This window comes from Vulpes lagopus, chromosome 3 (assembly GCF_018345385.1).
Source record: "Vulpes lagopus strain Blue_001 chromosome 3, ASM1834538v1, whole genome shotgun sequence".
NCBI lineage: Eukaryota > Metazoa > Chordata > Mammalia > Carnivora > Canidae > Vulpes > Vulpes lagopus.
Genome location: NC_054826.1, coordinates 57,413,510 through 57,426,883, shown reverse-complemented (window position 1 = coordinate 57,426,883; position 13,374 = coordinate 57,413,510). Strand labels below are relative to the sequence as shown.

Below are 13,374 nucleotides of genomic sequence, written 5' to 3'. Positions count from 1 at the left end.
CAAAAAATAATTAATGGGAAATGATAAGCACAGTGCAGAGTGTGAGTTAAGAATTATTTGAAGACTGGTTCTTATGCCATCTGTCTTTTCAGTAAAAGTTACATGAGGCAGGTGGCAAAGACTAAAAAAAAGCAAGAGGAAAATCACATTGTGTGATAACACGGGAGTCAGGGGAAGGTGTTTCGTCCAGGTGGAAGTGGCTAAGGTGCTCCTGAGAGTTCAAACAAGATGAGAAAAAATATGTCAGTAGCCACTGGGTTTGCAGATGACCAGTGACACGGACTAGACCGTTTCAGTGGAGTGACATGGGGAGCAGAGATGATGTCTGTGAAGCACGTAGCAGAGGGCCTGGAGAAGCCCGACGGCCTGTGACGAGACACGGGCTCCGGGGACGGGAGCTGCTATGACACCTCTTACAGCTGAAAGCAGTTTGTGCAGGCGTGTGTATGCAGGCAGGTGGAAGGGAATACGTTCAGCTGGAGGATAAACTCTGCAATTTCCAAATAAATGCATTTTTATTGGACAAGCTCTGTGTCGCACAGGCTTATTGAAACTGGGGCAGTTTTTAGAAGTGAGATTTCAAACTGTAAGGTGGCAGGTATGTCATGCAAATTTAATAAAGGTCCTTTCTACACTTGCTATGGGAACGGATGGCTCGGGGATGCGTCGGGAACTGTCCCTTCTCACAGTGGCCCCGTGACTCAACTGAACTTTTAGATCCCTTGCCCCACGCCCCCCATCAGTCCCATGCCAGCAGAGTGAGCAATGTGTGGTCCCTGGCAGCAGGAAGAAAGCTGTCTTTGCTCTTGCCGGCTGAGGAATGGTTTGTTTCCCTTTCAAGCACCACTGCATTCTTCTTGCAATTTTCCTTAACCATTAAATATTTTATAACTCAGTCTCCTGCCAGTGCTTCTCACCAGGTGCCCGATAAAGGGGAGATGCAGCTGGGAATTGTAATGCATGACAGTAGGTTTCATTTACACCATGCCCGTGGAAGCCTCTGCCAGAGTCCAGGACTGTATTTAAATGGGGTCTAGCCTGTAAAGTATTTTGCTAATCCTAAAAGCTTGTAGGTTGCATCTTAACTTTTCTTAGAGCATTCTCATGAACTCAGTGGGGGAAGGAAAAACCGGGTTGATGACTCTGACATTTGTAAGCGAGGGAGTATGTGGACGTGTGTGGGGTTTATGCTGCAGGTCATCATTTTCCTTCCTTAGGTGTTTTTGCTCTTCATAACTAGAGTTACTTTCCCTGCGCCAATTAAATCATGCCCATTCAAGACCCAGCTCCAAGGCCAACCCTTTGGGAAGCCTTCAGAGATAACTATGGCCTAAATTAGGCTCTCCCTTTATTTTGATTATCTACTGCAATTATTATCTGTAATAGTCTAGTTAGTGCTCTTGTTCCTGCAACAAAATGTGTGTTCCCACAGTGTGCAGTGTTGTGCTGGCAACAAAGAAAGCCTCAATAAGTAATATTCAGGTTCAACTTAGTGCTTAAGGGGGAAAACCAGTCATTGTGTTAATTCATTAAAAAATTAACTTTCACTGCAAAATCTGCAGGGATTTCTGCTTCCCAGCCTTACATTTTCTTCCCATTTTTTGCTTTAATGAATTAACCCGCACTACTTCCCACTGTGCGTTTAATTACTGTACTGATTGCTTACTATGTATGCTACATGGTGTGGAAAGAATACAAATCTTAAAAAGCAAAGCACTCTCCCTGACCTCCCTAGGGATAGAGACCAAAACCCATAAAAATATAAGAAAACACATTAAACTACATATAACAAGTGCCAGATGAGTGGTCTGGATAATTGTACACAGCCTCTGTGGTCCCAAGTGAATGGGCATGAGGACCTCATGCCAACAACTACGCTTCTTGGCCTGAGACCTTGCACTTAGGTCATGGTGCTTGGAAGGCCGATCCTTAGCACCATCTCCATTCATCTTCCATTTAACATTCCTTTGTCCTCTCTTTTAGAATATCATCCCTAATTTTTTCTTCTGTCTCAGCCCCTCTTCCCATGGAGTTGATTTTTCCCTCCTCTCATCAGTTTCTATACACTTTACCTAAATTGCTTTTGAAGTTTTTCTGGAGTCCTAACTTCTGACCAGTTATTCAGGTGGAGTTTTCTTTTATGAAAAGCATGTGCGGTTGTCAATACAGAACCTTTAGAAAAATGCTCATGTATAAAAAATGTCATTCTTCTGTAAACACCTATTATGCTCACCTCTGTGTCAGGCCATTCGTAAGACCTTGGGTCAGAGATATGAAGACCCCTCTGCCCCTCAGGAGTTCAGGGACTGGTCAGATGGGAGATTCATGGGCTGATGCGGTGAAGTGAATAATGTCTGAGAAGGAGGTGCTCTGGAGTTAGAAAAAACCTTGAAAATCAAATGGGAATTCATGGGAATAGTGGGCCCCTCCTAGTGTACTTGCCTGGACCTTCATCCATGTGATTATTTTTTTTTAAGACAATCGAAACTTCTGTAACAATTTATCTAGTTACATTCCTAGAAACAGAGGACGCCCTTTGAATCTTAATTACATAACAAAACAGTACCATATACTGTAGCCAGTTTAGTGTGTTAGACCGTTGTCAATGTAAACCAGTTTTGAATATCTAAATATAAATATTTAGATATATAAATATATAAATATTCCAAAAATCTTGGATAAGTTTATAGATGAGAGATAATACGGATGAGAGATAAGTTTACAGATGTGGGATTGTTAAGGCATCCCAAAGGGTTATTTAGGGTCACGATAGTCTGGAGTTAGAGCATATCCATTATGTCATTCTTCCAGATGTCCCCCATTTTCTCTTCAGAACAAGATGCTCACCTGGATATTTTAGAGCACACTGTGTCACCTTAGGGGACAGAAAGAAAATAAAGAAGTAAACCTCATACTTTATTGTTTTCTCATTTGCATTTATGTTCAATTTTAGATGTTTATAATATAGTCTATATGTTAGACAATTAACCAAACATATAGCTACATGCACTCGTGAGCAGATGCACAAATTGTGGAGTGTGTCATCCAAAATTATTGTTGTCTCTTTGATGGGCTGTGTTTGTTTATGAGTGACAGAGAGCCTAACTCTGGCTCGGCACAGTTTACTTTTTTTTTTTTTTTACTACTTTACAGAAGTGAGTCGATGTTCCTAGAGTTAGTCTAACAGCCTAGTGATTCCATTAAGGAATTTTTCTATTTTTCCACTGACATATCTGGCATGATGCCCTACGAGTGTAAAATTTTACCTCGTGGTGAATCGTGCTTACATTGCCCAGTGCCTCTGTGATTTGAGGTGAGTAGTGATGTATGGATGCTAGATAGTGAAATGTTTAGGTAAACCTAAGGTTTCAAACTTATTGATGATTGCAGTATATCGATAGAAGGATCAAGCCTGGCATTCTGTTACTGTTTATTATGGTAAGATATAAAAAATAATTAACAGCGGTGGGTTTTTTAAAAAATCCAACCAAGTCATTGCAGGGGATAACCATGTGTGTTTTTATTAAGTTTTGGATTCTCTGAGCTATGGAAATAGAAAACCTGAGAACATGTTCAGCCTGACATCCCTGTACTCGCCCACCTTGGAATTCTGCAGAGGCATTTACTTGGGTCTAGAGTCTCTGTAATGTGCTGATAGATGATAACGTGATGGGGAAGGCAGTTGGTAGGATGGCGAGGTAACCACTGGAGACAGCACTTGTCAGATGGAAACTAATTGATTGTAATTGCTTTGCCATTGTATTGCTCTTGGAGTCTGTAGCTTGTTAAAACCACTGATTATAAAATAAGGATCTCACTTTTTATGCTGTAGGTTATGTTAATGAAAAGCTGTTCTTAGAGGAATGATCAGTGAATATCAATAAATGGATAATAAGAAATTAAAGGAGAACTTAACTAACTGATCATGAGTTAATATACTTCAGCAGTCAGAGTAGCAATCAACTGTGTGGTGTTTCATATTGAATATTTTGCTCAGAGCTCTTGAATTTTAAATATTTCCAGTAGAAAGAGAGATTGATTCCGTGTAACTATTTATTGCAAATTGTCTTGAATAACAGATCTTCTCTGTAGAGGAGATCTCCTAGAACATAGAAAATGTGTCTGTTTTGCAGAGCCTTTATTTCATGCCAAAGTATTAACAGACAGATATTTTGAAGTGGAAAAGGAAGTTCCTATGGTGCCACCAAAAAGGAGGATATTAGAAGTGGGCTTTTTCCATGCCTACGTTATATGAGCAGTATGTGAGTGAAGATTTATGTGAATCTGAGGGCAATATTTGTTTTCCCAATATTCCTCAATATTAAAATAGGAATACTAGGGATCCCTGAGTGGCTCAGCGATTTAGCGCCTGCCTTTGGTCCAGGGCGTGATCCTGGGGTCCCGGGATCAAGTCCCACATCAGGCTTCCTGCGTGGAGCCTGCATTTACCTCTGCTTGTGTCTCTGCCTCTCTCTCTCTCTCTCTCTCTCTCTTATGAATAAATAAATAAAATGAATTAAAATAGGTATACTAAAATGATAAGATTGATAGGAAATTATATTTAACTTGTTGTAAGATATGCGTTAACTTTTATATGATTATAATGATGTCTTTAATGATCATGCATTTCACCAATGGCATTTAAACTGTTAGCACTGTTAGAGTGATCAAGATTTATTGGCGACATTTTTACTGAGCTCCCATTATGATTCAGGACTCCACCTCTGACCTTAAGAAACGTAGAGACTAAAGACACAGATAAACATGTGAACAAGTGGCTACTTGCAGCCTTGAATGTTGAATGCAGTGATGTGAGTGATAAAAGGTGCTAGGGAGACACCGTGAGAAAGTGATGGAAGTTCTGAAGGATTTCTGGTTGTCTTCCAGCAAAGAAAAAGATGGTCCAGGAAGAAGGAGAAAGTGTGACAGCTCCTGCTGTTTGGGGAAATAGGAAAATAATTGGGAATGAAGTTGCGTGTCTTCGGGTACAAGAAGATGACATCAGAGGGCAAGATTCCGCATGACCTATGTCCTTCTCTGAGGAATTTGGGGTTTTTCCTATGGGGATAGGGGGATTATAGGCGTGGGAAGCATATGAATATTTTTCCTTTTAGAGCAATCACTTTCTGCTCAGTTTGGTTGATGAGCAAGAAGAGGTTCATAGTGACTTCCAGTTACTAAGCAAGTATAGTAACCCATGCTATTGAACATGATTATCAAGCTAGATCTAAGTAAAGGAAAAAAATTAAGATTTCATTTATTTATTCATGAGAGACACAGAGAGAGAGAGAGGCAGAGACACAGGCAGAGTGAGAAGCAGGCTCCCTGCATGGAGCCCGATGTGGGACTGGATCCTGAGACCCCAGGGTCACGCCCTGAGCCAAGGGCAGATGCTGAACCACTGAGCCACCAAGGCATCCCTAAGTAAGGAAATTAAAAGAGTTTAAGTGAAGAATCATTTATTCATCTTTGACTTTTTATTTTATTTTTTAGAAGATTTATTTATTTATTTGAGAGACAGATCATGAGCCGGGTAGGTAAGGAACAGTAGAAGACAGAGAAAATCTCAAGCAGACTCCCCATTCAACAAAGAACCCAGCTCTGGGCTTGATCCCGTCACCATCAGATCATGACCTGAGCCAAAATCAACAGTCGGACACTTAACGAATTGTTCTACCCCGATGCCCCTTTCTTTGACTTTTTAAATGTATTTTTTTTTCTCGAATGTCACAGTGGAGTTACTGCAAATCCTTCACTTGCTTAAAACTCTGAGGCTAGAATATGTGACAACTGAGTCTGCGTCTAGTTGATCATACGTACTTATAGCTAGTTTCGTATTGAAGATGAGGATGTAGACATACAGCTTAATTTAAAAATTGTAAGTGATTATGATTTTAAAAACCAATGTTTAAAATATTGCTTTAAGAAGACGATAATTGCATTCTGTTAGGTATTTACCAGAAATACTCTTTGCATTTGAGATTCTGTTTCAGAATCCAGAACATGTTGCATCTTAATTACATATGAAAAGGGGGGGGGGCAGTGAAAGAATAATTGATTCAGCCATTAGCCAATGAAACATGTAGCTAAAAACAAAAAGACCCATAGACACTAACATTGATTTCCACAGAATGGTCATATTCTGCATTGATCTGATGTTCCATGACATTGGGCAACAAGAAAGGGAAGGAGATGGCATTTCAATCTCTCATACAACACGTTTGTCAAAATTGAAATTAACGAAAGTGTATTTGAGGTGTTTGCAGAACCATTCGGCTTCCACTGTTGACTGTGTCCTCGGCTGGGCCTAGAAAAGGATTCCAGGCACTAACGTCTAGTGGAGCAATAAGCCACCCGAGTACAGCGCCGCCTGAGTCGGGGCAGGGGTCTGCTCTAACAGATCGGGGGGCCCACAAACTACAGAAGCCATTTCTCACAGTGTTCGAAGCTGGCAAGGCCACGATCACGGTGCCTGCAGATGCAGTGGTTCACAGAGGGCTCCCTTCTGTCCACCTTCCCATGACTGCAGCGGGCAGGGGAGCCCCTGGGGCCTCTCCTGTAAGGGTGCTGATCCCACTTGTGAGCTGATCACCTCCTACAGGCACCCCCAGGATCATCTCATGGTGACTAGTTTTCAATATGTGGACGGGGTGGGGGGCATGCAGTGGTAAAGTGGTCAGATCCAGTTGCATTTCTTCAGTGGCACAGCTGTCCTCTCTCCCTGGAGGCCTGGGGTCCATGTCCACGAGACATCCTCGGTACAAAGGTCCAAATGCTGCAAGGCCGGTGCTGGGGCCTCGTGGTGGCGGGATGCACCGCTGACTGCATCTCTGGTGTCTTCCCTTGACAGATACAACGACATATTCCACTGAGCGGTCTGAGCACTTCAAACCCTGCCGAGACAAGGACCTCACGTACTGTCTCAACGACGGCGAGTGCTTTGTGATTGAAACCCTGACGGGATCCCACAAGCACTGTCGGTAAGCCCCTGGGGGCCGGCCTGGCCTGGGAGGGCAGGATGCGTGCGGCCCAGCTGCTGGGATGATGGGTCAGGAGTCTTAACGTGGGAAGGGCCAAGGCTGGTGTCTTTGGTATTTGAGGAAGGGAACAATGGAGTTAAAATAGACAAGATCTGGATTTTACCTCGGCAAGGAAGGGTTTGCTTTTCTGTCTACCAATCCAATAGATGGGATCATCCCCCCAGCTGAGAGGCCTGCACTTTTGCTGTGGGACTTAGGCACATTGGCCTGTGCTCAGAAACCATCCCTATTTGCAGCACTGCACATTGTGGCCCCACAGAGCCTGCTGCTCGTCTAAACTCGGGCATCTCAGTGTTGATCATGAACCAAATCCCAGATTGTAACTGTGTCCACAGAAACCCGGAGCTCATCTTGATTCTGCCGCCGTTTACTAATTTCATTATTTTTTTAATACCTCTCTTGATGAAACACTCTCCAGCAAGATGTGGTAAATGGAATCATAGTCCTGTTATATAGTCTAGGTAGAGAACTACTTGGGGAAGATTCCCAGTAGAGACCAGGAGGTGTTTAATAGGTTTTTAGGGACTTAAGGGTATATACATGCTAAAAATAAAAACAAGTGAAGATAAATAGTGCACTTGTAGACACTGCAGCCTTAAGGTTCCATAGAAGAATCAAATTAGCATCCAAAAAATAATTCCCACTGAGCTTTTATTTCCAGCTCTACTCTGGTAATTTGTTTTTTCTTGCAATCGTATATGCTTCAGTGAACATATATATCCACACCCCTTTCCTTCTCTTTATTTACTCTTCTCATATGACACACTTATTAGATTAAGTATTCTGAATCATGAAGCATGGAAAATTTTGACTTTTTCCTCTATTACAAACTTCATTCCATGTTGTTTTATTAAGATGGCACAGAGAAATGTGTCTTATAGTTAGGAGCTTAGAACGTGTTGGCAAATCCTGCCTGGCTCTAAGAGCCAGCTTCAGTCCATGAGGAAGATGAGTTGTCCCAGGGGGCAGCACAGGTTTGGAAGAGCTGATAAGTGACAGTGGCAGATCGCTGTAAGAGTCACCATGCATTCAGTCAGGATAAGCCGAACTGTGACCATTCCTCATGCTTGAGAGCACGGCTTCCATGTCACTTGAGGAGTGCCATTACATTTACCCCACTTACAAAATGTATACCCCATTTATGTCTTTTGTTGGATTGGGTTGGGGATGAAGGGGAGTGGGAATGCTCCTTCCCTCATCCCTCTTGTTTTGTTATATTTGTTGGGTCAGTGTAGACGGAGGTAGAAAGCACATAAGTGACTTTAAGACCTCAAGGGAGAAGCCAAGAGTGACCTACCCATTCAAAGCATGAATTGTATGCAGGCTCTCATAGATACTCAACCATATGCTGACCCCTTGATCATCATGGGGAGTGGGCAATGCAGTCCATTAAGTTTGAATTCCTAATCGATTGGTGGAGGGGGTCTATAGCCATACCACCCTGAATGCACCCGATCTCGTCTGATCTTGAAAGCTAAGCAGGGTTGCTCCTGGTTAGTACTTGGATGGGAGATTGGTAGAGAGATTAATCAGAAGTTTTACCTAGAACAGTCACTTTTGAGATGGTGTTTCACCCAAAGGAAGGATCAGATCAGGCTCCACCACAATATGCAGGTGGGTACAATTTTCTTTTCAAAAATTGAGAATGTTGAAAATAACAAAAATAACTCTTATTTCTTTTCAACATACAGCCTCACTATATTTCTGTATTCGTTCATGGTGTATTTGTTTGCTAGGGCTGCTCTAACAAAGTACCACAGATTGAGTGGTTTAAACAAGAGGGATGTATTTTATCACAGCTCTGGAAGCTAGAAATCTGAACTCAAGGTGTCGGCAGAGTTGCTTCCTTCTGAGAGTCGTGACTGAAGGGCACCCTTGCAGGTCTCTCTCCTTGGCTTATAGATGGCCATCTTTTCCTTGTGTCTTCTCATTTCCTTCTCTCTGTACTTGTCTATATTGATCCTCTTCTTAGAAGGACACCAGTCATACTGGATTAGGGTCCACTCTAATGACCCTATTTTAACTTACCTCTGTAAAGACCCTCTCTCTAAATATGGTCACATTCTGAGTTATTGGAGGTTAAGACTTCAACATATTAATTATTTGGGAGACACATCCAGTCTATTATGATGGATCTCAGGTCTGGAAAAAATATCTTTTACTTTTGTGCATATCCACATGTCTAATTTTTTGCATACACAAGCAGAGATGTATCTATGATTTAGCTGGAACGGTGTACATATATAATAATTTTGACCTTCTGTCTTCATATTTCTTGCATATTTCAACACAGACAACCTGTTATTTAACATAGAGTCACAACATAGCTAATCATGACAAAAGACCAGCCTAGGACAGAGTTGGAACTCGAGCCAGTTAATAGATGCCTATAAATCTCCTACTTGAGTGTATGAATAAATCACACATCGCATGTGCCCACTATTCATCTCCTGGGCTCTGCTGTGAATAAAAAGCTTACATTTGTTCCTGCATTAGCCACTTCTAAGAATTCCTGTGTAATTATTAATAATGTGCGATTTCGTACAGTGCTCTATTTAAGTAGTATATTTCATTCATTCATTCTCCATCCAACAAATGCTTACTGAGCACCTCCTATCACCAAGATATTGTTGAATAAACACATACAGAAATGAAGTTAGGGATTAAATGGTGCTGTACTTTGTAATGTACTTGGAGTCAGTGAAGCAGTTCATTGTCAGGAAGTAAGAAAAACTAGGGAAAGTATTTCCCCATGACTGGCCTGCTATCAGGGGTATCTTTGCGATATGTTCTTAACCATGTTTCAAATTAAATAAAACACAATTTAGTATATACACAGAGGGGAATCTGTGTGAATCCAGCTCATTAAATGGTTTACTTGTGACAAATCTAAGAGAAACTAAGATTATACTTTTTAGTAATTTAAAAGTCAATTGCAGCCCTGTGATAAATGTATGGTTGTGATCCTATGAATTAAATTTTTTTTCTATCTTGAAAAAGATCGATCAGGCTCTAACACTTTTCTGTTTACTTGCCTCAGAAAAATAGACGCAAGCCTACCTAGATCATCTCTGATAGAGATCCTGAGAGTATATGCTCAAAAATATTAACATTGACATGTTGAGATGAGAGAGGTTTTATTTTTTTTTGAGAGAGGTTTTATATTTCTCTCTTTGTTATTCTTTTACTCTGTAGTGTTTGTTCAGATATTTCAGAAAGCCATTTATAGTATTTAGAAATTACAGAGCAAGCTAATGAAAATTTAAGAGCAATACCAAGATTCTAAAAGTTACTTGACAGAAGGGATTTTAAAGAAAAATAAACAGGCAAACTTGATCTTACTGAATTTAAATATGCTATAAAATCATAGATCATCGGCTGATGGACTGGTAAATGCAGAACCTGGTATGATGTGGAACTTACTGTAGAGTAAGGAGAGATCCATAAATCAGAAGAAAAATGAGAGGCTGATTGCTCAGTAAATTTTGTTGGCTATCAGGCAACACAAATCAAATTTGGACTTTTACCTCCTTCTTTGTGTGAAAAGTTGTTTTTAATGAATTCAAGAATTAATGTAATTAATAAAAAAATGTCTTGAGGAAAACAGTAAATAAAATTATATATTTATTTATGTCAGCAATTGAAGGGACCTTTTGAACAAACACCAATGGAAGGAAAAAATAAACAGCCTGACACAACATTGCATTTTGATCTGAATACCATAAATCAGAAATAAAATTGAAAGATAGACAAATTATCAGTAAACTGTAAATAAATATGGCAAGGAATTAATATTCTGATGAAGTCACATAGATCAGCTAATGTAACTCCAAAGCTAAGTCTCAGTAGGAAAGTGGGCAATAAGGAGAATGTAATTCTTCCCATAAGAAGGAATACAGATACCCAATAAGCATGCAAAATACTCAGCCTCATAAAGAAATGCAAATTAAAATTTTTGCTTATTATACCCTTAATGATTTAAAAAAAAAAACGATTTTATTTAGGGGAGCCCTGGGTGGCTCAGTGGTTTAGTGCTGCCTCCCACCCAGAGCGTGATCCTGGGGTCCTGGGATCGAGTCCCACGTCAGGCTTCCTGCATGGAGCCTGCTTTTCCCTCTGCCTGTGTCTCTGCTTCTCTCTCTTTCTATCTCTCTCATAAATAAAAATCTTAAAAACAAAAGATTTTATTTATTTATTTGAGAGAGAAATTAAGAGAACATTAACAGGGGGAGGGGTAGAGGGAGAGGGAGAAGCAGACTTCCCCCTGAGCAGGGAGCCGACATAGGGCTCGATCCCAGGACCCTGAGATCATGACCTGAGCCAAAGGCAAACACGTAACCCACTGAACCACACAGGAGCTTAATGATTTTTAAAAGCAAGTAGTTTGGTGAGTTAGAGTAAAAGCACATTTTCATTCACTACCTGAGGGAGTACATTTTGTTAAATATCTTCTGTATGTAACCTTTCAGTATGTTTCAAACTATTTATACTGTTTCTAAAAATGTAGTGTACACAAATGTATATGCAAATTTATTTATAAGAATATTTACCACGGATTTATTTTATATTAGGAGAAAAACCTCTGAATTTGTATATTAATTAGAATATATCTACACATTGGATGAATTCTACCTCACTGGAATTTTCATAATGTTTTAAGGACATGAAAATGGCTCTTATGTCATATATGGAAATTGGGATATTATAAAATTGAACATACAATAGCAATCCAGTTCTAAAAAAGAACTTAGTAAAAAAGACTAATAGGTTTTATAGCTATTTTCTTCTTCAAACCATATGAATTTTCTAAGATCTGTACATTACACATGTATTTCATTTATGTAATACCTGGCTAAGACACTTGACCCTTGCTTCTCATCTTTCCACTAAGAAAGATAGATAATGTCCCTGTCTCTGTTAAATCAAGGTCATTATAGTTCACTATTGTTAGGCTGATAAGAGAACTTTCAATTAAAGTCTTCCAGATTAAATGCTACCAAGTCTATGTGAATGTGTCTGTTCCCTCTCTTATTAACAATTCATTTATACTCTTTACGCTAATTCTTTTCCATGCTGAATTCATGTGTTTTAAAACATATAAAATTGGATTAAATAATAGAAAGATATACCCGACAGAAATGAAGCTGGGTGTGAAGGAAAGCTAGTCACTAGAAACTTGTTGAATCAAGATATTCTGAATAAAAGCAGGATGTTCTCTAACATATTTATTTTTATGTCATTTCTAGAAATTTTAAGAACTTGGGAAATGGTGCTATCTATAATCTATTTCACTGCAGTGAAAGAGGTAGCCATTGTAACTGAAAAGATTGGTAGGCATTTGACTGGGCCAAACATGTTTTGAGGCCAAATTCAAGTTAAAAGGATATGCCTCTCCTGAATTGAAGCTCATTAGATGTTTCGCTAGCCTTGCTGTAAAAATGGATTTTCAAAACTTTGGAAAGGATAGCATTTGAGCTGAATTTGATCTGGGGCGATCATTTTGGAAATTTGTCAAGCAATTCACTTGAAGATGCTTGAATCACTTGAAATATGGAACTGCTAGGAAAAGAGAGAAGCAGGCCAATAACAACCATTGCCTGAGGCAATTTTTCCATAAAGGGGCTAAAGGGCTGGGCAGAGACCTGGGTGAAATGCTCCCAGGACTTGGGGAGCCAGGAAAGCAAGTGAAAGGATGGGGAGCCCTTCCAAGAGTTGCTGTTCCTTACTTTGTCTCACTCTGCCTGAGTAGGTTTGGAAAACAAAGCTTCCATTTTTAGGAGCATCGACTGGGCACAATGCAACCATTTCCCAGTGATTTACTATATAAAATTAGGATCTTCCCTGTCAGTGCTTGGCTGTGTCACTTCGGAGGTCCATGAGCTCTCCCACCTGCTGAGGATCCTCTTTATCGAATGGCTCTCCAGTAAGTGGTCTGAGAGCCGCAGCTAATGATTCCCCACGGTTGACCCAAGGCAGAATGGAAGTGGGGTTTGGCACACATCCCCAAACCCCATTGGCAGGAGGTGATGGAGGCGGAAATATTTCTAAATCCAGGCCTAGCGGCAGAGTCCCTGCAGAATGGGGTTGGAAGACACGGTGAAGAGCCTCACAAGGATTTTCAAGTTCATCAGACCAATGTTCACAAAAATGTTTGCCACAGTCCAGACATAATTTGAATTAATTCGCCATAGCCGTGTTCATAACAGGCTGTGTACTGATTGCCCTGACAAGAAGAAATGAGCCAAGCGATACCCGTTGGTCTCTTCCTGGGGATGAAGTTTGTCAGCAGAGTCTCCGTGGCTCAAAAAGCAAAGAATAACAGCACAGTGAACAT

At 40.4% G+C, this 13,374-nt stretch overlaps 1 protein-coding gene across 4 annotated transcripts in view; it reads left to right on the top strand.

Moving 5' to 3' along the window:
- NRG3 (neuregulin 3) overlaps positions 1 to 13,374 on the top strand; it is a 1,041,792-nt gene that overhangs the window by 453,985 nt on the left and 574,433 nt on the right. For all 4 annotated transcript variants that reach the window (XM_041746957.1, XM_041746955.1, XM_041746956.1 and 1 more), the window contains exon 2: positions 6,851 to 6,980. In XM_041746957.1, coding sequence (XP_041602891.1) covers positions 6,851 to 6,980 — 130 coding nt within the window. The remainder of the gene's footprint in view (positions 1 to 6,850; positions 6,981 to 13,374) is intronic.